Below are 20,516 nucleotides of genomic sequence, written 5' to 3'. Positions count from 1 at the left end.
ACAGAAGATCCCTGAAAATCCCAACGTTAACCCCTGTGCAAAATTTCCTGTTTTTCTGAGCACCTGTGATAGCAACATCTATGTACACACTGTTAAGCTTCAAGGGTAAGAATTTCCTTTTCCTGTATATTTTAAATGCTTTTTCATCATGGCTGGACAAAGATGCTGATGATGTTAACTTGTCCAGCCAAGTTCTAGCTCTTTGCAATTAGCACACAGCAGTTTATTCTTCAGGTGTCCATCCATACACTAACAAGCTGGATGCCAACTCTACCCCTCTATCGCAGTATCCCAGTCACACTTCTTCTCAAACATGAGAGCTGCCTCGTGACAGCACTGCCCATGCACTGGAGGCGATGCCCAAGCCAGCAGGACTGCAGAGCGCACAAGCTGGGGAAGGAATATGCTGTGCCATCAAGAAAGGAGCTGCAGTATCTCCAGGGCCACCAGCATGAACTGCAGGAGTTAGCTCCAGCTGAGAGCACTGCACCAGAGGCCACTCAAACTTCCCCAAAGAGCAGGACTCTGCCCATCAACACCAGAAGCAGTTCACCTGTACTCCAACAACACCTATGCACAGAACGATGAAACACAGGAACCTGGCTGGTTCTCCTGACCAACATTTGAAAGGTAGGGGACCAATTATGTACCAGAACCACATTTTACATCAGTAACATTTTACTACATATTTTATTACATCAATGGCTTGAAAAAATTTTATTTCATGTCAGCAAACATTGGAAATCATAGAAAAATGAATTATGTAGAATTTCACAAAGGAATTTACCCCACTACAATTCCTCATACAGTAAAATAATTCAAAACCAAATGTTACTTTTCAGTGGCTAAGCAATTTTATAATGCTATGAACATTCATCACAGTAAGTGTGCTGAATAATAGAAAACAGGCAAAAAAGACATTTAAAATCTTACAACAGCATTATGACAACATACTTTCTTTAAAATCCCAACGAGTATTTTATCACTTCAAAAGCTATACAGCATTTCCATTATATTTGCAAACTTAACCTTATACATCTTTTAAAATCTTGAAAAAACTTCTTTTAAGCAATCTATAAGCAGTTAACAAAATTGATAAAATCTACATAATGGAATACTATACACTCCAGTATAAATTTTATTTTAGGAGAATATGAATGTAAACACTCATTATTATACAACATGCATAGACTATACTGACCTTCCATTTTCTGAACGGTAACTTTCACTGCAATTGTGCTTTACTATCAACAGGAAAAGCTGCATTAATCCAGGGAGTGGCAGAAAGTATTTGCTTTAGGGGCATTGCACAAGATCACTAGATTTTGACTTGCTGAAGACAAGCTGGAGCTAATAAAAATATTTTTTCTTTTGCTTTCTTTCAGTTTTTGGTGAAGAGTAAATATCAGCCACTCATCGTGGAATGGGCTATGCATAATTTTATACAGACTTGAAAAAACGCATTATCAGGGGAACCTCCTATGATACTTTTGCGCTTCATTGACTTGGAGATTTATGGTCAGAAATCCAGTGGTCAAGTTAGTGTAATGCACTGTTTGGCTCATATTTGGTGTGCAAGAATACCAACAGCATGTTAGCAATTAAAACTGAAGTTTAAAGTGACAATGAGAATATTTTAATACATAATGTTTCAGATGTATTTGTGCAGGAAAGAAAAATGTCAGGACATCGCTTTAAGAGAGTAAGAGTTTCGCTCTTACATTAACTATTAAAAAAGTGTTCTAGTGGATGTTTATGGGGTCTTCCTGGTTGCAAATTTTAAAAATATATATTATGAATTCATTATCCCCATTGGTATTAAATATATCAAGACAACCATTGTGGTTGCACTACCAGTTATGGCTACTATGGTCTTACGCATCTGATTGTACATTGTTGCTATACTGTTAAGCACAACTGAGGCATGTATTTTTTTCCCTTGGTTATCAGAAATTGATCACTGTTTCAAACCAGTTAAACACGAATATTCAAGTAACAAGGTCATTTTTATGGATAAGCAAAAAGAGAAGTTACCTAGCACTTTGCACAACTACATAAAAATTAAATAGAACAAATGAAATTTGTTTATGCATATGCAATACACTTTTATATCTTTAAGATCTCTAAAACTAAAACTTAAACTATCATTTTCTTTGACGATACCATATTTTGCACAATAACTTATACTTAGGAGAAATAATTTCCCATTTTCCACAATATATATAATTATGACATTCACATTGATAGTTTAAGAAACAAAATTTAAGTGAATATTCTATCTTATGCAGTTATCTTTGTGGACCCTTCTAATCAGAATGCAACCAGTTGATGTATCTAATGCTTGACCCATTTGAAAAAAGGAGAGGGTCTTCACCAAAAAAAGACCAAACCATTTAAACTTTCAAAGCTAAAATGATTTTATTGCATTTAAAAACATAAAGAGAATTTAGAAAACTAAAGGTTTAAAATAGTGCTATTATATTGTACGTATTAACTACAATAAGATAGCAGTCAACTGAAAGGTAATTAACGACTTTTTTCTTCCTAATATCATGAATGACGCATGTTTCTCCCTACCCCTTAGGGATAAAGGCAAAACACAACTTTTCTGATTATAAAACGGACAGATTTGAGGGTAAAACTCAATGGAAAGTCCTCACGGGTGGCTTTATTCACCAGCAGAAGTTTCTCCTGAGGAATTTCATCAGCTGGGATGCAATCTCACAGAACCCTCTCACACTGGCAAGGACCTATCTCCACGCACTGGTACCAGCAGGAGGCTGAACACCACAGTATTTCTAACGAGCGGCATTGCTTTACACCAGAACTGTCAGCAGAATTCACAGTGCTATTTGCCTGGTCTTTAATTCTAATTCACACTGGCTAACAACTAGTGTCCTTTCCCACAAGAGACTCCCAACTCCAACTGACACCGGACTGAAGGAACATCTACAAAGCCACCAGAGCTGCCAGTTCACATCAACAGCTGTAGAGACACTGACAGAAGCTTGGGATTACAGGTTTCCAAAACAGAGGATAGGGAAGAGCTCCTTTCCCTCCTCCCATCACCTCACAGGATCTCTCTGGAGCTACCAGAATGAAATGGCTCAGAAAAAGCTGCAAAGTGGCTGAAACAGGCCCTTTTAGGGCTCCACACTCTAGCTTGCCCTAGCAAACGCCTATCTGCTCCTTCACCTGTGTACTGTCGCTCCATTTCTGATGCTGAATTACTTCCCTCACACAAGACCTGGGGAGGAGACCATCTCACTGGTACATGAGGCTCCCCTCTCCTGCCTTTCCTTCGGTTGCATCTGCATTACAGGAGGTACAGTCACATCTGGCTGTTAGCCAGCTGGCATTAGCATACCTCATTTAGGTACAGAGAACAGAGCCACCACAGCACACAACATGGCCCAGCCCAGCAGCTCAAACATCAGCACCAAGTTCAGGGCTAGACTCCAAGCTGCAGCATCTCAGCTGCAGGCCAGGATATGGACTAGCTCATTTCAGGTTGTGTTAAGAGAAACTGGTGCCATGCGTTACTGTGTGCCATCTTGGCTTGAACCCTCTGTAGAGGAAGGGAGGCAAAGAAGGTCCTTTTTTTCCACCTGAAAAGACAACAGGTGGTTTCTTCCAACATAATTAACCATTTTTAAATGCTTTGTGACTAGTGTTATTTTGCAGCTTTCCACTGGACAAGAAGTAATACTGCTGTTTCTAGCTTCTCTGAACACTATCTGCTCGGCAGTCAGCAACCACCTTGTTCAAGGTGTGAAGTCCTCAGGCAGGACTTCCAAGAATGGCTCCAGTTCAAGCCAGTTAGACCACAGCATAGCACAACTGAGCAGAGGGCTGGGAATTTGAAAGCTGCATGCACCAAGTATTTGGAAAAGCACCTCTTAGATTTTTAAATTGCATATTTTGGTTCAGAACATGAAAGCAATGTGTGCTTCAGAAGGGTTAAAATGGCCAATGAAATTAAGCCAGTTCTTCTCCACTAAACTTAGAGAGACCAAAAAACTATCTGAAGGTTGAATTTTGTGCTCCAACCCTTATCCAGACTTCCAGTGGGAGAAGTAGTTTGATGTCTTTGGCAAACAGCGCTCCAAAGAGGAGTGAGACACTGGGACAGGAAGTGACCTATGATAGCCAAATGGAAAAAGGCACGTATTCCAAAAGGAGAGGCACCAGAGAAAGTTGTTTTGACTTAATCCCGCAGAGGATCAGGAAAAAGAAAGTTGTGTAGCACTCATTGAACAGGTTACAATGCAAATGCTGAATGCCAGGGGTTAAATAGCGTATCAAATGTTTTCAGGTTATTTATTCCCTTTTGCACTAAATAAAAGCCATTAAAATATACAGGAATAAAATGCTCAATTAGGGAGCTTTCTATTAAGTGAGAACACACAAGTATAGTGGAAAGAATTGCACAAACCAGAAGCGTAATGATTTACATCTACAACCTTGGACTGACCAAACCTTCAAAAAGACATTTCCTATCACTTCTGCATTATTCAAAATTGCTTGCTAACATGCCTTGTCAGTTCAGAACAAACCTGACACTACTGGCATGTGCACAGGCCTCTCTCCTTTATAGAAAGCTCGCTAAGAATAGTGTCATCATAAGAATGCACAGGAAGCAGAGACCACAGGGCCATGCAGCAATACGCACTTATACCCTATGGACCAAGTGTTATAAGAACTCCTAATGTGTAGAGTTACAGTGGGGCTGCCAAGGAGTTCCTTGTTCTGCAGGTTGGTCAAGATTTACAGACAGGTGTTACTGGTTCTAGAAATCCCCATGCTTACACAGGATGTTGATGAAATGAAGAGCTGAGCTACCTGGGTGCCTTTGAAAGAAAGTGGAGGCAGTATGGAGGAACGAGGGGAGATTAAGGCAGATGTAGCACAGAACTGGAAGCATTTGCCTTTTTTTGGTAATAGCTGCTTGTCCATAGATATGATGCAGATGGCTGTCTGAGGTTTGCTAATACCTGATATCCTGGATAACACAGTAGTCAACACAAATTGTTCTAGGCTACAGCACCTTCTCACGAAGCAGATGCATATCTGACATCAAGAACAGAAGTAGCCTGGAGGGAAGGGGGAGGGGGGAGAAAAAGGACACGTTTAGTTTAAAAATGATTACACATAGGCCTTGCAGCTCCAAACTTCACCCCAGGTCCACAGTACTGAAAGCAACAAAGAGGACAACCTGGCAAAAATGGGAAGAATCTCAACAACTTCCCCTATTCTGAGCCACACTGGGATTTGTTGGGAGTGTAAATATAAAAAATGAAGACTGGAGTTGAGGCTGCTTTATAATGAGCAGTCTCGCCTCCCCCCTTCAAAAACAAACAATAAAAAGGAACTGTGACCACCTGCTATGAAAACACACTGAAGGGGAAAACCCAGAGCAGTCAGAGGGCTGACAAAGCTTTTACTAAGCTGGCAGCCAGGCAAGCAAGGCATGCCAGGGGAGAAAGCACCAGAGAGGTTTCGGTGATAGTCCAGCAAAAGTCTTCTCCTGGCTACTGCTGACTTGAGTCCACCTGACTTGACCAGCTTGAGCACCACGCAAATGCTCTCCAGAGCAGGCACCAGCCACACAGTACTGCACAGCTCAGGAGGGGCCAGGCACACCCTCCTAGACCACACAGATCACTGATGTGATAATTCCAATAGCATTTCACTTTGTCCCCAGAACAACTCAAGACAGGCACCCAGTCAGCACTGTGCTTATGTTATCTCTGAAGGCAGCAACATCACTTTTATAGCCAGCCTGAGCAGCAATATCCGACATGCTCAGAGCATCGTGGCCATTAGACATCCACTGTGCAACACCCTTGTGTCCCTTCCTTGTGCATCTTTTTAAAACCCTGCAGACCTGGTAGTTACAATCCCCTTCATGCTGCCAGCACCTTCCTTCTCCCAGCCATGACACATCAGTTCCTACTGTTCAGAATAGGCTTCATCAAAACCACAAGCCACATGGTGCTAGTCTATGTCATACATGATATGTCACAGCTGGCAGCTTACTGCCAACCCTGCCTGGCCCCTGCCTGTGTCAGCATAGTGCAAGCAGGCTCTGCCCTCATTTAGTGCACTGCAGGGCACAGAGAAGCGTCTCACTCCTGCAATAGCTGCCTTTTCTCTAGGCTTTGCAACTATTCCCAGCAGCCTATTGTTTCAGTCCCCTTTCCACCACTCAGCACTTGCTCAGCTCCAGCCTGGGCACTTTTCATTACTGGTTTGGGGAACGCAGCTGCTGCTCCACCAGTCATGTCACCAGATCTTGCTGTCTTGCCTCCACTCCCCCCTCTCCTCTGCTAACTTGCCTGGGATTCTCATTGCTCCAGTATCCAGACACTTGGCCACATCACCACGCTTCAGTTACTGCTGCAACCATTTTCTTCCTGTCTCAAGCAAGACTCCCCTTTTTTGACTGCACCTTTCAGGAGCAAGGGGGTATTTGAAGCCAGGAAGAATCTCAGAGGGCTCAGAGAAGAAAAGCTCTGCCCTGCCAATAGACACAACTCCACTGGTCACAGGAAAAGACAGTGACACAGGCCATCTGTCTTTCAAATGGATAGCTACATATTAAGACCACAGCTGCTTTGCTCCACCTCTCAATTCTGGAAGACTGTGACAATTTCACTCATACTGTTCTCAGAAGGAAAGTTTTTTGAGTTTGGTTTTGTTCAGCTATCATACCTCTGGATCTAGTCCCCAGATATAAGCATCTCTGAATAACACATTATTCAGATTTGTGAAGCAATGAAGCTCTGCTCCCTGAATGTTTGAACAGTAACATATGGGTGAGCCAACCATAATCAGGGCAAAAAAATATACAGTACACTGAGAAATCTTTAGTCCATGTGAGACCAAAATTCACCTTACGCTGTTGACTGTGCTTACAATTAGCAGATACGGCTTTTGTGCCAAGCCATCTTGTAAAATTCAGCCAAAGGGATTCCTAGATCAGACATCTTTTAACACGCAAACCGCTAGAGGGGTTTACTTTTGCAAGACTGTTGTAATGTTACATTTTTGTAAATAACTTCCATATTTAGACACTCTACAGTCCTTAGATAACTTCAAACACAAATTGTCTTTGGAGAAGCGTTAACTCCATGCAGCGCCATCAAGGAGAGGCTGTTTCTAGAATCTGTCTTCATAGAAACTTGTAAAATCAAGGAAACTTTGCCTCTACATCATTCCAGAGTGAAGTTTCACACACTCGCCTTTTTTACAGCTTTCTTCCCTTCCCCCGAGTGAAATCACTCCACGTCAAAACTGAAAGGTTGAGCTTTGTCTCAGAAGACTGTACGGTCCCACAAAGCCAAACCTAAAACAGCTTGGAGAACTGAGCGCAGGGAAAACATCCAAGTGAGATAAAGATGTATGGGGTTTCAGCAGCAAGAGGCATTAAAATGTCCATGTGCTGAAGAGACGCATACACTTTCAGAGGGCTGCAAATAAATTGTTCTCTTTCCACCTTCGTACATGTTTGGAATTCCCAATTCCAAAAATCTGTACTGAAATCTGTATATCCAGCTGAAGCAAAATATGCTCAGATTGAAGATTGTCAAAAATGGCTTTTGCAAAGAGTGTGTATATATATACACACAGCCCTATCCGAAAGGAGCTCAGACTGGGAATTTTAGGTGACTTAAATAGGATTTACCTCATCTTCCTCTTCAGACATTTTAGTGGAATTATCAGGGGATTTTACAGGCTTCTGGCTGTTGGCTCCATTTGTCTCCTCTTTGCCATGCTCTGCCTCCCATTCCTGCAGAACTTCATCTATGTTGAAACGACGTCGATAATTTACAAAAAAGTTTTTCACTTGCACCACAGATTTGTTTCCAATCACATCAGAGATTGCCTGAAAGTCTCGTCCGTATTTCCTGATTGCTAAAAACAACAAAAAGAAGCAAAAAAACCAACACGTTATTTCCACAAGGACCACAGATCAGGCTCAAGTGACACAATAAGAAACCAAAGGTGAACTTCTGTCAAGGTCTCAATCCTTTCTCATATTAATCCAGGAAAAAAAAAAATTGCACATGAGACAGTTAAGCCCTGGAGAAGAGAAGAAAATAGATGTGCAATAAAGACAGGTAGAGCCAAATCTAAAAGACCTGTGTAAATCTGCCTGTAGTACCTGAGAAGTCACACAGGCAAAGAGCATAGCAGTGACTTCCAGTACAGTTTCACTTTCTGAAGGCTTGGACAAGCAGATTATTTGTAAATATTCATATGGAGCAATTTATACTGCCCAGGGAGTGGAAGAGGGGCTATTGCTTCCTTGTTCAATTCTGTTCTTTGGGCACTAATACACAGCAATGTCAAAATGCTTTATTACCCACTGAAGTGGAACATCTCTGAAACACAGTTTTGATTATTAGCAACTGAAATAAAGAAAAAAAAAAAAGAAAATCGCCATGTAGTGCTATACCTTGCACAGCAAGAAGCTGCTCATCCGTGGTCCAGCGTGCATTAAATTTCTGAGCAACCTAGACAAAAAAAAATACAAAAACACATAGGTAACTTCATTTATATAAGCAACAACTTTCAGTTGTATCCGAGCTTATAAAAACCTCATAACAAGGAATTAATTGTTAGTCAAAACTCTATCATTCCTTTTCATATCAACGTCTTCAACAAAGAACTTCATACGGCATCCATTCATCATTTAGCTGTGACATACACTGACCAGTAAGTCATGGTAATACAAAATGATACAGAATGGTCTCAACAGATAACCAAGAGCCACACTCTTCCAAAGCAGCTACTTGTTTTTATCACAGACACTCTCTGTAATCTTGGTCAAATTATTTCCAGCATGACGTGGAAGAAACCAGCAAAAGCACCAAGTGCCAAGAAAAGATGGGCCATTAACTTCCTCTCCTATATTTTCCAGTATTTAGAGCAAAGCACTACTTGTCTCACAGGGCATACGGATACAAAACTGTTATATATATATATATATATATATATGCACACACACAAAACGTGGTATATGCAAAACGTCCATACTTCATTAGAAACCACTTTCACATATTAATCACTGCTCTTTCTTCTCATCTGTCATTTCCATTTCACAACAACAATGAATACAATAGCGGTCTTGGTTCACACTAGCAACTAATAGGACACTGGTAGTAGCTTATTAGCAACCCCAATAGCATTGATATGTAAACACATATCAGCATTTATCTTCACAATAAACAAGGGTCAGAAAATGATCCTACCTCTGAAAGTCTGTATTGTTCTATACCGCCTTCAAGTTTTTCTTTGAGTGCACTGTTTGTCTGCTTGATATTCTGTATCTGAAAAGAAAGTTTAATCCCTTTAACAAGGATTTAAAAACAAAAATCTTCAGACAAGCCTTCTTCCAGCAGCCGCAGCGGGAACCACACAAGCTCAGCATTCCTGTGCTTCTCACCACCTCTCTTTTCCAAGAAGAAAGTCTGTTATATTGGAATAAAACAATGCAGAAGCATACCAGGAGATCCCATTTATTCTATCCTGTCTGCAAGTTATTTGGAGCAAGAACTGCCCCAACTTCCAGGTCTGTATAAAGCTCAGCATAAGAAGAAAGGCCCTGATCAGAGTACATAATGAATCAAAGACTGCTAGAGAGCTCCGCTTCTCCCAGAGTGCCAAGAAAAAGGCTTCAGGCCAAAATACCAATTCTATTAAGTTTAATAAAGAGCTTGAGCCAGATCTCTGCTTTAAAAAGTAAAAATGTTCAGCTCTAGGAAACAGACTCATGTATTAAACCTGTCTTTACTAACAGGTATTTGAAAAACATATGTTTACAAGGCAGATCCATCAGGGAAGCAAAAGCTACATATGGAAGTTTGTCTTATTCTCTCAGACAGGTATCATACAAACATGCCTGTTCAAAAGTAACATATGAGAAGGCAAAGGAAAACTGCTGCAGATGGAAATCAGATACTGCTGAAATGAATGTCACAGTCCATAGTTAAAAAATAAGGGACCCTGAACTGCAAGAAAAACGAAGCACCAGCACACGTTCCTTCAAGTCAGTGCTATGGGCTTTTCCTTGCTTCACTTCACATACAAACTAGTTTTGGCCATAGAACTAAAACGTAAGAGATACAGAACACAGGGCTGCATTAGTTTATAGCACAAGGCTAGCAGTTTATGAATTAAGCCACATGAAGTGCAGCAAAACTGTCCAGCTTTTTGTGACAGCAGAACTGTCAAGCTACACAATCCTGTGAACTTTCCAGACTCTGACAGGCACTACCACCAAACCCAGCAGTTATTCTTGAACTATCCCATCCGTACCTGTCGTTTGATTGAGACTAATTCCATGTCCAGCTGTCTGAGTACAGTGGTAGCAGCTGTCGCATTGGCAGAAACAGCCTCCACATCTTCTTGGGAAAGGAACATTCCTTTGGGAGGTTTCCTCTTTGCTCTGTTCTTTGCCTGTGTACTGTGCTTCTCCTTCTTCACCTGAGGAACGGTTTCAGCGGGCGGCACCTGGCAAACAGCAGCCACTTTACAAAACTAGATCTTTAAAGATCTCTTCCAAAGCAAACCATTCTGTGACTCTTTTAGCCATTGTCACAGGTTGGAGAATTAAAAAGCTTGCAGACGTTTTTTGCTTTAGGCGGCATGTCATGAAAACACCGTCTTGTATAAATGTCTCCTTTCTTCTAGGCAGCTTTCAGTGTTAACAGAGATACTAGTTGTCTTCTCTGCACATTCTCATTTTGGGAGACAAAATGCCCAATTTTCCAGCAGTTAAATATTCTGGTTATTTTCAAACACTCCAAAACCTCTTTTCTTGCTTTTGTCACCAGGCCTGCACACACCAGTTTAACTGAACACCAGAAGGAAACAAAGTGGAGCTTGGAGACAGGGGAAGAATGCAACTGGAAGAGTTTACAGAGCCTTGTTTTTCTACATGTCAGACAGGAGAAGGAATAAGCCAGTTTATTTAAAGGCTATATATAAAGAAGAGAGATGACTACAAAGTAATTCTTAGATTGTTAGGCAGTTTCTTAGAAGCCAAGTTTTCTTCCACAGTACTGATACATCAACTGTTCCATTAAAATGATGCAGTTCTGACCACAAATAAAATTTAAGTCTCTTTTGGAAAAGGGAATATTTCACACATCACTCATTATTTTTACACTTTCTGTCTCAAGCAAAGAATTAGGCCCACACCTGTAACAGGAAGATTAGCTAGGATGTTATACTACAGATCCTTCAAGAGCACATCCAATTCTTTAATACCAAAACCATTTCTTGCAGAAGTCATTTTCAACAAGCACATCATACCCAAGATTTATTACCCAGTGGCTGGAGCCTGGCCAAGAACACTGAGAAGGGTGACAGGGAAAGAAAAAGCAGAGGAGAGGCCACACGTCTGAAATCCTCTACTTGATAACTACCAGCTTTAAACACATTGGCTTCACTTGGCACTATTGTTTCCCTGCTAATTTGCAGCTACATGTAGTTTCTACACAGCTTGCAGCATTTGCTCATCAGTGAGCATTAAAATACTCACCACTAAAATCCACATAAAGCAGAGCACAAAGCCACCACACAATCATGAGGCTCTGCCTCCTGAAGACTAGCAGGCCCCAGCACAGCTGCCATTAGATAAAAGCTTGCACCCTCTTCATGGGCTCAACAGCCAGAGCCACACAGGAACACTAATGTGGACAATTGCCTATTCTCAACTTTTTTATTCCCTCCTTTAGTGCAAAGGACTCCATGAGAGACAATGCCTAAGGAAAGCCCAGGAGCAAAAGGTAACTATTGCTGTTGCAGGACTTATACCACCCTCAAAGAGAAGGGAGTGATAAGCAGGAAAAAAACAGACTGGTTTAGCTATGAACAAGTGACGTAAGCTCTGCACTCCGCTTCAGAAACTAGCACTTCGATAACTGAGCCAGGTAAATTATTCAACATGGATAGACATTTCAGATGTATTCATATTTCATCTACATACAAAATTTCACAGGGTCTTGCAGTAATGCCTCACAACAGGTTCAGGCTGTAGGCTGACCAACACACAATGCCTGCAGTGCAGATATCCCAGAAGCCTCAACATTAAAGAAAAATGAAAGCAGTTTTAAAAGGTTGCTTTACATGGTTCAAAGAACGTGAAGCTCTTGTGTTGTGGACAAGAAGCCAGAGCTCCAGCAGAATGGGTTTTGACAGCTCCAAATGCCTCCAGGTCCCAGTGATACTGCACAGGCTCAGAAAATTTGAACATCTACCCTGTCTTGGAAACTCTTGCTTTCCTGGCCACACACATCTCTGTAGAATTAAAGCAATTCATGAAAAAACATAAAGAATTAAAATACAGGGAATTATCAGTGCTATTTATTTAGACGTTGCCACTACTAACCACTACACTTCTGTCTTACAAACCCCTTAATACAAACAAGGTCCCCTTCCTCAGATTTCACTGTGTAAAAAAGGAAGACCAATCTATCTCAAGCCATGTAAAAGCAGGGAGGTGTTTTCAGGAACAGGGAAGAGGTGGAGAAAGCAACTCCAGTTCATGACCTCAGTATTATGGAACCACTACCTGTAAGAAACCTGAACAGTTGCACTAACACTGAATGTACTAAAAAAAAAGAGAAAAAGGGAAGATTCGTCCCTCCGGTGATACCCAAAAGAAGAAACAAATGAGAGATTTCAGGTACTCTGAGAAATCCCAGTATTACTCGGCAAGTCATACAGTAACCGACATGTCTCAGAGCTGGAAAAAAACATCTCTATGGGGTTGGGACAGAGAGATTCTTTACGGTAAGAGTCCCGGGCTAATAGCACATGACCAGGCCTGCATGTCTGACCATGTCATTAAAAGAAATCTAACAATTAAGAAAGAACACATCATCCTCCTGGATACCTGCTCTCTCTCAAAGGCATTTTCAATCAGCCCCAGGTTCAGGCACTGCAAAATCAAATCACATTATCTCTGAATAGGCTATGCAGGTTCTCAGCTTCATTTTAGCACCCAGTACTATCCCCTGTCCAGAAGAGTCCCCACAAGGCTGCCTACCATCACACACTCGGCCAGACTGCACATGCTCCATGAGTTCTGGTGATCTCTTTCAGAGCACTATGGCCTGTACTGGTGTGGCAGGGAGGGCAGACAGCCTCCTCCCATGCAAGACTTTCCACAAAAATGCCTTGATGGTAGCTATCAGACATATGTGATCTGGTTTGGCCTTACAACAGAGGCAGCCAAGTTGGCAAAGAAATACCTTTATGTCTTTCTGCAGCAACTTCAGAGCATGCCAGCATTGGTAGAGAAGGAAATAATAGTAAAGGGGACTGAAGGGAGCTTTCTTACAGATGCAAGCATTCAAAGAGCCTGCAGAGAAATCTAAACTTGAAAACTTACTAAAATAATGGGAAATGAGATTATAGCCTTAATTATTTACAAGACACAATGGAGTACTGAGATTTGCAGTTTAGCTAAGTGAGGGCCCTTCAAGCTTGGGTATTGCTGAGGCTTTTGAGAACTGTCTTTTGTAAGGGTGAATATGAATGGATTCATGTCCACTCTGCTCCTAGGAAGTCATCAAGGATGCCAGCTCCATCAGAAGCAAAAGGCTTTTCCAGAAAGTCTAGAGAGCACCCTGGCATGGGTGAAGAACAGACAAGAATGCTGTGATTTTTTTCAGTTATTTCCATTCAAAATAATTAATTAGAGAAATTAATCTCACTGACAGTGACTGACAAAACAGCTACTCTAAGATTTCCATTCTGCCTGTGTGCAACCATGTTTCTAAATATTTCTAGTGTGTTCCTTTTTTCTCCACATACACCCTTTTAAAAACAACCTTAAAAAACTGAAAGAAAATGACAGTGGGAGAGAAATCATTCTATGAGAAAACAGGAAAGGGAATTACTTCAAGGAGAGAAGGCCTTAGGGTAAATGTCTTCCTATAACACTCACACATACAACCCACACTGCTGCTGAACAGCAAGGCTTTTTTTTTTTTAGTAACAACTAGTAGGCTATATGCATGAAAATGAAGTATACACTTTCCTGGTAAGCATCACAGACTAGGTTTTCAAAACTGTTACATTTGTGTGGCTATTTTCATCCAGAACTCTATGCTCACTTAAAATGAAGTATTTTAAGTGAGTTGCAAGGAGTCCATTTCAAGTAGACCAAATATTCCGTGTGTATAATAGCAGGCTAAGGCCCCCCTCCCAGACAAAATGAACTGGCCACACAAAAGATTTCTCCTTTACTGTTCATCACTGTAGTTGCAATCCTCAGAATTATTATGAAGGATTTCAGTACATCAGGATAGTCTAAAGTGTAAATAACCATGCCTTTGCTAGTCTACCTAGAACAAATTAATGGAAATAGCTCCCCTCCACCAAGCCATCTCAGCAGAGATGTAAGTGCTTCCACTCCATCTCCACATAGTTAGGTTGATTAAACCATCACTGCATGTGGTTGAAGCTAACACAGTCAAAGACAGAATCAAAAAGACCAGAAACATTCACATAGTACATTATCATGGGATGGCAAAGTCTTAAATTTTCCCAGCTCCATCTGTAACAACTTATTTGTCTATACTTGCCTTGATCTAAGAATAATTCTTAAGACAATTCTTTTCTTGTATGACAACTATACAAAGCACAAATAAAGAAAATTAGATACTGTCAGCTTCTACATGAAGTAGCTAGTAAGTAAACACTTTTCTTTGTACAGTAGTAAGAAAAGATTTATACCTCCTTTTTGCTCTCCTTGTTTTGTTCAACTTCCATATCAATAGGGTTATTTCCATTTGCTTCCTCCATTTCATCCTCACTGGAAGACAAAAGCAAACAGTATTGTATTAGTTTGTGAGGCTCTTTTTCTACAAATAGCATGCTAGAAGAAATGCATGGATGCACTAGCAAGTCCAAGAGCTTTCCTTCCTTTTAGTGCCAGTGTGGTTTTTTTAGGGGCTGGGATGTGCTTTTTCATTTGGGGTTTTATTTGGTTTTGGTTTAAATCAAGAGATTCTTAACTGTAAAGATGAGGACCATGTTTTGTAAAAGAAGACTTCTCTGTACTGTACTTGACTAAAATACACCTGCTCAGATGAAGATACACTGAATTGATTACACATGTTATCTTTTAAAGAACATGGGACACGCAGCATTTTATCTTCACACAACCTAAGACAAAGAAACAAAGATTTAGAGTTACAGCAAGTAGCTAACACAGGGATTTCATACATCTCCTTAACATTTAGCAAAATAGACATGCACAAGCTGAACTCCCTCAAGAACAAGCATAATGAAATGGTGGTGGTTTGAACTCCCTCAAGAACAAGCACAAAGAAATGTTGTTGTTTTATCATCCCCCCCAGTGACAGCCTCACATTTCATTCTCCCCAGAAAAGAAAAAGAGGTTATCAGTTACAGAATAGGAGCAAGCACAAAACTTGGGCCTTATTGAAAGAGATCTTGGCACACCTGGCCAGTTTGGCTTCATCGGAATTTCAATCAGACATTAAATCGTATCTATTTTCACAATTTAGAATTTTTGTACTGTACACAACTAAAGTTAATTGCACCATTTGGGATGATGCCCCCAAACAGAAGAAATAAGCTGATGTAATCAAAGTGGTTTATTGTTTGGGTATTTTTTTATTAATCAAAAAATAAACCTATTTTGTCATGCCAAACTTTCCAGCCTGGGACAAGGAACTTAAGCTAGTGCAGGTATGTAACATCACCATGAAAGACAGGGCTGTGCAGGAAAACCACAGCAGAAGTTGTGCTGGGGTGCTGCAGCCAGCAAGGGTGTGCTCACACTGGAGCAGGGACAGAAGGCATACCAGGTGCTAGGTGAGCACGGCTGCTGCCTCCTTGCTGCAGCGACATCCTGTGCAACTTAAGGAAGAATGTACTGCCAGGTGGCTTAAGCTGGTATTCATCCCCACAAGAGCAGTCACTTGTGCAACACATGCAAGCTCTTCGAAACTGCCTGGCTCACCAGCTCATCCACAAGAATACTTAGCTTGTGCAATCACAAGCACTCCCTCCCAGAGCTACATACACAAAGTCCCTCACACACAACTAAGTACAGCTACTGAAAACCTGGTCCCAAATGCACTGGGAGCTATTTTAGTGACAATGTGAGGGGTTGGGGAATTTCCCTGCCTAGCCACCAAAGAGATAGAGCAGTATCTGAGTGAGATACTTCAGACTGCCTCTTCTCTTAACCCCATCTTCAAAAGTGCTTCCTTGTGTTCTCACCTTGGTTGAGATTTCAGCCTTCCTGCAAAGTCCGAAACCCCCATGGCTTTACTGTGCTCTGTTCCAGCAAGTTCCCTAGACATGAGCTAGATCACCCCCCCCCCCTTTTCTGCAGTTTTAGACATTGTTATTAACTGAAGAACATTTCTGAAGTTTTGCCAACACCCAATGGCACAATGCAACCTCAAAATCTAGCAACCCCGAGCTTCTCACACAGCTTTGCTTCCACCCCCTGCATGGCTGCACTGACAAATATTTAGGGGTCTAGGGCTTTGACTATTTTACATGATGGAGGGGAAGATGGGAAAATCAAACCAAGCTGATGGCCTGGTGCTTAGCTTGCTGCAGATGTAAATCAAATTACACATCTCCAATCCAGCTGCCTTCCTGAAAGGTTACAAGATTACAGCACATGGCAGCCTATACAGTTCTTTTCCAATCACCAGATGGTCTGAGGTGCTGCTTTTCCCAGCGAACAGGCATTGGTATCAAAGAGGTGTATTTCCAAATTGCAGTAACTTCATTTATAAGCACAAAACAAAAATAGAGGTAGGATTAAAAGATCCTAAACTAGACAGTATGAGACAAACATTCCTTATAAAAGATACTTCCCCCTTCTTAAATTAGTGGGAACATTTTAAAAAGCAGAATGGGGAGAAGAAAAAAACCAAACCAAAACATGAAAACCAAAAACCATCAAGTCAGCCTTTGCAGAGAAGGGAAAACAAGAGAAGGGGAAAAGAGACCCAGGTCAGAGAAAGCCAGCCAAATACTGGACAAGTTTGCTGGTAGTATTGTCCCTGGCCCTGCCTGTTAAGCAAGTATTGTTGATCTCATGGAGAGATGAGAGAGGTTGAGTGAGTCACTGGTACAGTACAGCTCATCCCTGGAAATGTTTGTTTCCCCTTCCCAAACAGGACTCAACTCATACACACTGGAACCAGTAAACAGCTCCCTGGGAAAAGCTTTCACAGAATTTTGCCCAATTATATTAGGAAATTTCCAAAGCCAGGCACACCTCAACTTTGGTCTGCAAAGACATGAACTGCATTTTAGAGCAAGTTGAGAAGGCACCTGCATAAAGCAGATAGAGCTGGTGCTATTCAGAGGTGGAGCTCACCACTACCACCACCACCACATACGTAAGGCCACTGCATTTCTGAGGTTCTGTCAGCTCCAGAACTAGGAGAAGTCACCAAGCGGCAGCTCTAACTGTACAGATACTTCTAGCAATACACACAATGCCACTGGCTGACATACCTCCAAGGGCTTTCATAGGTATATAGGAAGACGAACTTGCAGACAAAACTGCACAAGCAGGAGCCAAGCTCATCTGCTTAAGCTCAGTGGCTAGCAGCGTGAACACCACCACCCTTCACCCAAAATCCTAATGCACCCAGCAGTCCTTAGGACACCTCTGCCAGAAATCACCCTAAATTCTCCTGTGCTACCCTCTTCTCAGTCACTAAAAACCACCATCTTAACTTCACCTTTCCCAGGAAGTAACACTTAGCCTGACAGCCTAAAGGTTTTCTAAGTGAAAGGTGGGGGAAAGGCCTGTGTGTACATATGTACAGGCTGACAGGTGCTGCACTAGAACCTGTTCCCCATGAGGTGCACGTTCTCACTCTACTAAGCATCACATGGAGGAAACAAAGGCAGATTTCTAGCTGTTTCATTACTTCCTTTTAGTGTCCTGCTTATCAGCTTTTCTGGCTCTGCTGACAACAGTGCCAATCAGCTTGTACATAGTTTCAATTTCATTTTCTCCACACTCAAGCAGTATTAGAGAAAAAGCCTCTGGAGTGATGAGACACTGACCACTGCACTAGAGGACACTCGGAAATTGCACAGTGTTGAAAAGGGAGTGCACCTATTTGCTGACAGATATCTTTTGGCTTTAAACAAAGCAAAAAGATGCATAGCAGGGAAGAGGCGGGGGGGGAAAGAAGGTGTGGTATGAGGAAACATTTTGGGGAAAATCCTACATCTAGTTTCTTACAGACCTCTGAGATAGTCTAAAGAAATCAGCGTGCGTCAATACACAGCCTTTCTGCTTGCAAACCTACCTTTCCTCACGTTCCCTTTTTTGTTTACGAGCATGACGGTCCATCACGCTAGTTTTAGTCCTTGTCTTCTTCCAGGAGTAGTAAAATTTCACCAGGCTGGCTATTGATTTGTCAGGAAGCTGTAAATTAAACATGTATCCTTTTATATGCTTATATGTAAAGCATCCCCAGGAGGTCATATACAATCGGGTCTGGTTTTGTCAAGCAACATCTGATCCCTCTACTTTGGGGTCTCTTAAAGGCTCAAGGCAAGGCAGGTCTGCAGCCTTTCAAAAAGGATCTATGGGAGAGTGTTCTAGGTTAGTGCTACTATTTAGAACATCAAAATCTCTAAAGAGCATCTCAGCAAGCCTCCACTCACCAGCCAGGTAGCTGGGTTCCCTTCAGAATAAAGGAAAGTATCAAAAGCAAATCCAAAACGGGGCCTTGAAACTGAGATAACAGTTTTAAAAGCCAACAAAGGCATGTGTAAGCAACCACAGGAACTGCTGAATTGCAGGCTATACCCCAAGCATATCTTTGATGTTTGGTTTAAAAAGACTTATTCACACAATTCAAATGATGAAGTCTATTCACAGGTCTCAACAAAAGACGTTTTCAAAAGGTGAAACTTTACTGTATGGTGAACTGAAGATACAGAAAAACACGAGTCTCCCTCTTTTTTGTTTTGTCCTCTCACAGTAATGTAATTTCCTCGTAGCTATGAAACACCTGCCTCCAAAAAGCATGAAACTGCATTAAGACTAATTCTCTCCTGAGGTACTCTGCATGAATGTACTTATACAGGACTTTTACTTTCTAGAAGTCCAGCCTTTCTTGCTGAATAAAACATGCTGCCTGATTCAGCTTGGAGGGCAGGATGGGTGGGGAGGTAAACAAAACTGTGAGCAAGAGCCAGAACTCTCATTCAGATAAAACTGCAGTTTAAGTCTTCACTTGAGATAAGCCTGGTTCTCAGACTGCAGATTGACTTCTGGTCCTAAAAGCAGATCCCACCAGAACTACCATCCTGGCCCACAGCTGTACAGTGGCATACACCCATCTACAGTAGCAAAACATAGGTGCTATGTCAATATTATGCTGCCAATAGCCATGTAGCAGGCTGGTATGCTGGAATTAAAGAGTTCCACAAAACAAACTTGGGGACAAGGCTGCTCATGACAAACATCCACTTGGCTACAAACACATGCTAAGAGTGCCAAAATATCAGAACCAGCTCCGGTAAATAACATAACCCAATTCTTACTCTCTGGCTCCAATGACTTCTCCCCTTAGTTCTAAGCTGCACTAGTGCTAATGGGGCAGCATATATAAACTAACTACTAACATGCTCCCAAGCCATTGATTCCTGTCCCCAGCTAAACACAAAGCTTCATGCCATTTAATTCCTTTCATGCAGGATGGCTTTTCTGGGAGCAACAGTAAAAAAATATCTTTACCTAGGGAACAGTGCATGAGCTTGGCCTCCCTGTATAGGAATGCACTTCACTCAGGGACAGAGTCGTGCTTCTGCACATAAAACAAATTGAGAATTTCCTGCTTTGGCATTTCACCAAGCAATAGGCCAGGCTTTATCTTCTTGGTTTTCCCAGGACATTCCCCTTTCTTCCCTTTTCCCCCTCTTCCCCCTGCTATATAAGAACAAAGGAATAAAGGAAACAGCTTCACCCTTCAGGAGTACAGAACTCTCCAGACTGTGTTAGCTGTCTATAATATGCACAAGCCCTGTCATCTGACCCAAGGGAGTGGGAGACCCTATGACTCAAGAACATTTGGAAATGAACACCAGTGAAGGAATATTCAAGGAGGACACGAGAAGAGCCCCTTCCTGCCGCCCTTTTGAAAAGGGACCTGGTAGTTTTCCTTCTTACTTGGAGGCAAGTCATCTTTCACTTTTCAGTGGCATCAGCAACACAGACCCTCACGTGTGCTTTAAAGAGGCTGAACAGACTGCAGCAGGCTAGGCTCACTTCAAAGGGTCACAACCAACATAACTGGGTCCTGCTGGAACACTCAAGAGGCACTTTACTGAAGGAGAGTAAAGAACAAAGTCTGGTTCCCACACAGGTGATGAACTACTTGAAGAAACACTCGATATATAATTAATCAGAATAATTTTTCAACCCATCCTGTCCATCTTTCAAAAGAAAATTGCACATACCCCTTTCAGACAGA

General features: G+C 41.7%; 1 protein-coding gene across 2 annotated transcripts in view; it reads right to left on the bottom strand.

Moving 5' to 3' along the window:
- Window positions 1-671: 671 nt before the first annotated feature.
- Window positions 672-20,516, bottom strand: part of RCOR1 (REST corepressor 1) — an 84,998-nt gene continuing 65,153 nt past the window's right edge. For both annotated transcript variants that reach the window (XM_062627979.1, XM_062627981.1), the window contains 7 exons: window positions 18,342-18,460; window positions 14,755-14,833; window positions 10,324-10,518; window positions 9,258-9,335; window positions 8,462-8,519; window positions 7,688-7,917; window positions 672-5,093 (listed from right to left, as the gene is read on the bottom strand). In XM_062627979.1, the coding sequence (XP_062483963.1) occupies window positions 5,052-5,093; window positions 7,688-7,917; window positions 8,462-8,519; window positions 9,258-9,335; window positions 10,324-10,518; window positions 14,755-14,833; window positions 18,342-18,460 (801 nt within the window). In that variant the 3' untranslated portion in view covers window positions 672-5,051. The remainder of the gene's footprint in view (window positions 5,094-7,687; window positions 7,918-8,461; window positions 8,520-9,257; window positions 9,336-10,323; window positions 10,519-14,754; window positions 14,834-18,341; window positions 18,461-20,516) is intronic.

Source organism: Pezoporus occidentalis, unplaced genomic scaffold, assembly GCF_034315485.1.
Source record: "Pezoporus occidentalis ecotype Australia unplaced genomic scaffold, CSIRO_AGI_Poc_V1 ctg31, whole genome shotgun sequence".
NCBI classification, from domain to species: Eukaryota; Metazoa; Chordata; class Aves; order Psittaciformes; family Psittacidae; genus Pezoporus; species Pezoporus occidentalis.
Note: the sequence above shows the minus strand (reverse complement) of the source record. Positions and strands in the feature narration are given on the sequence as shown.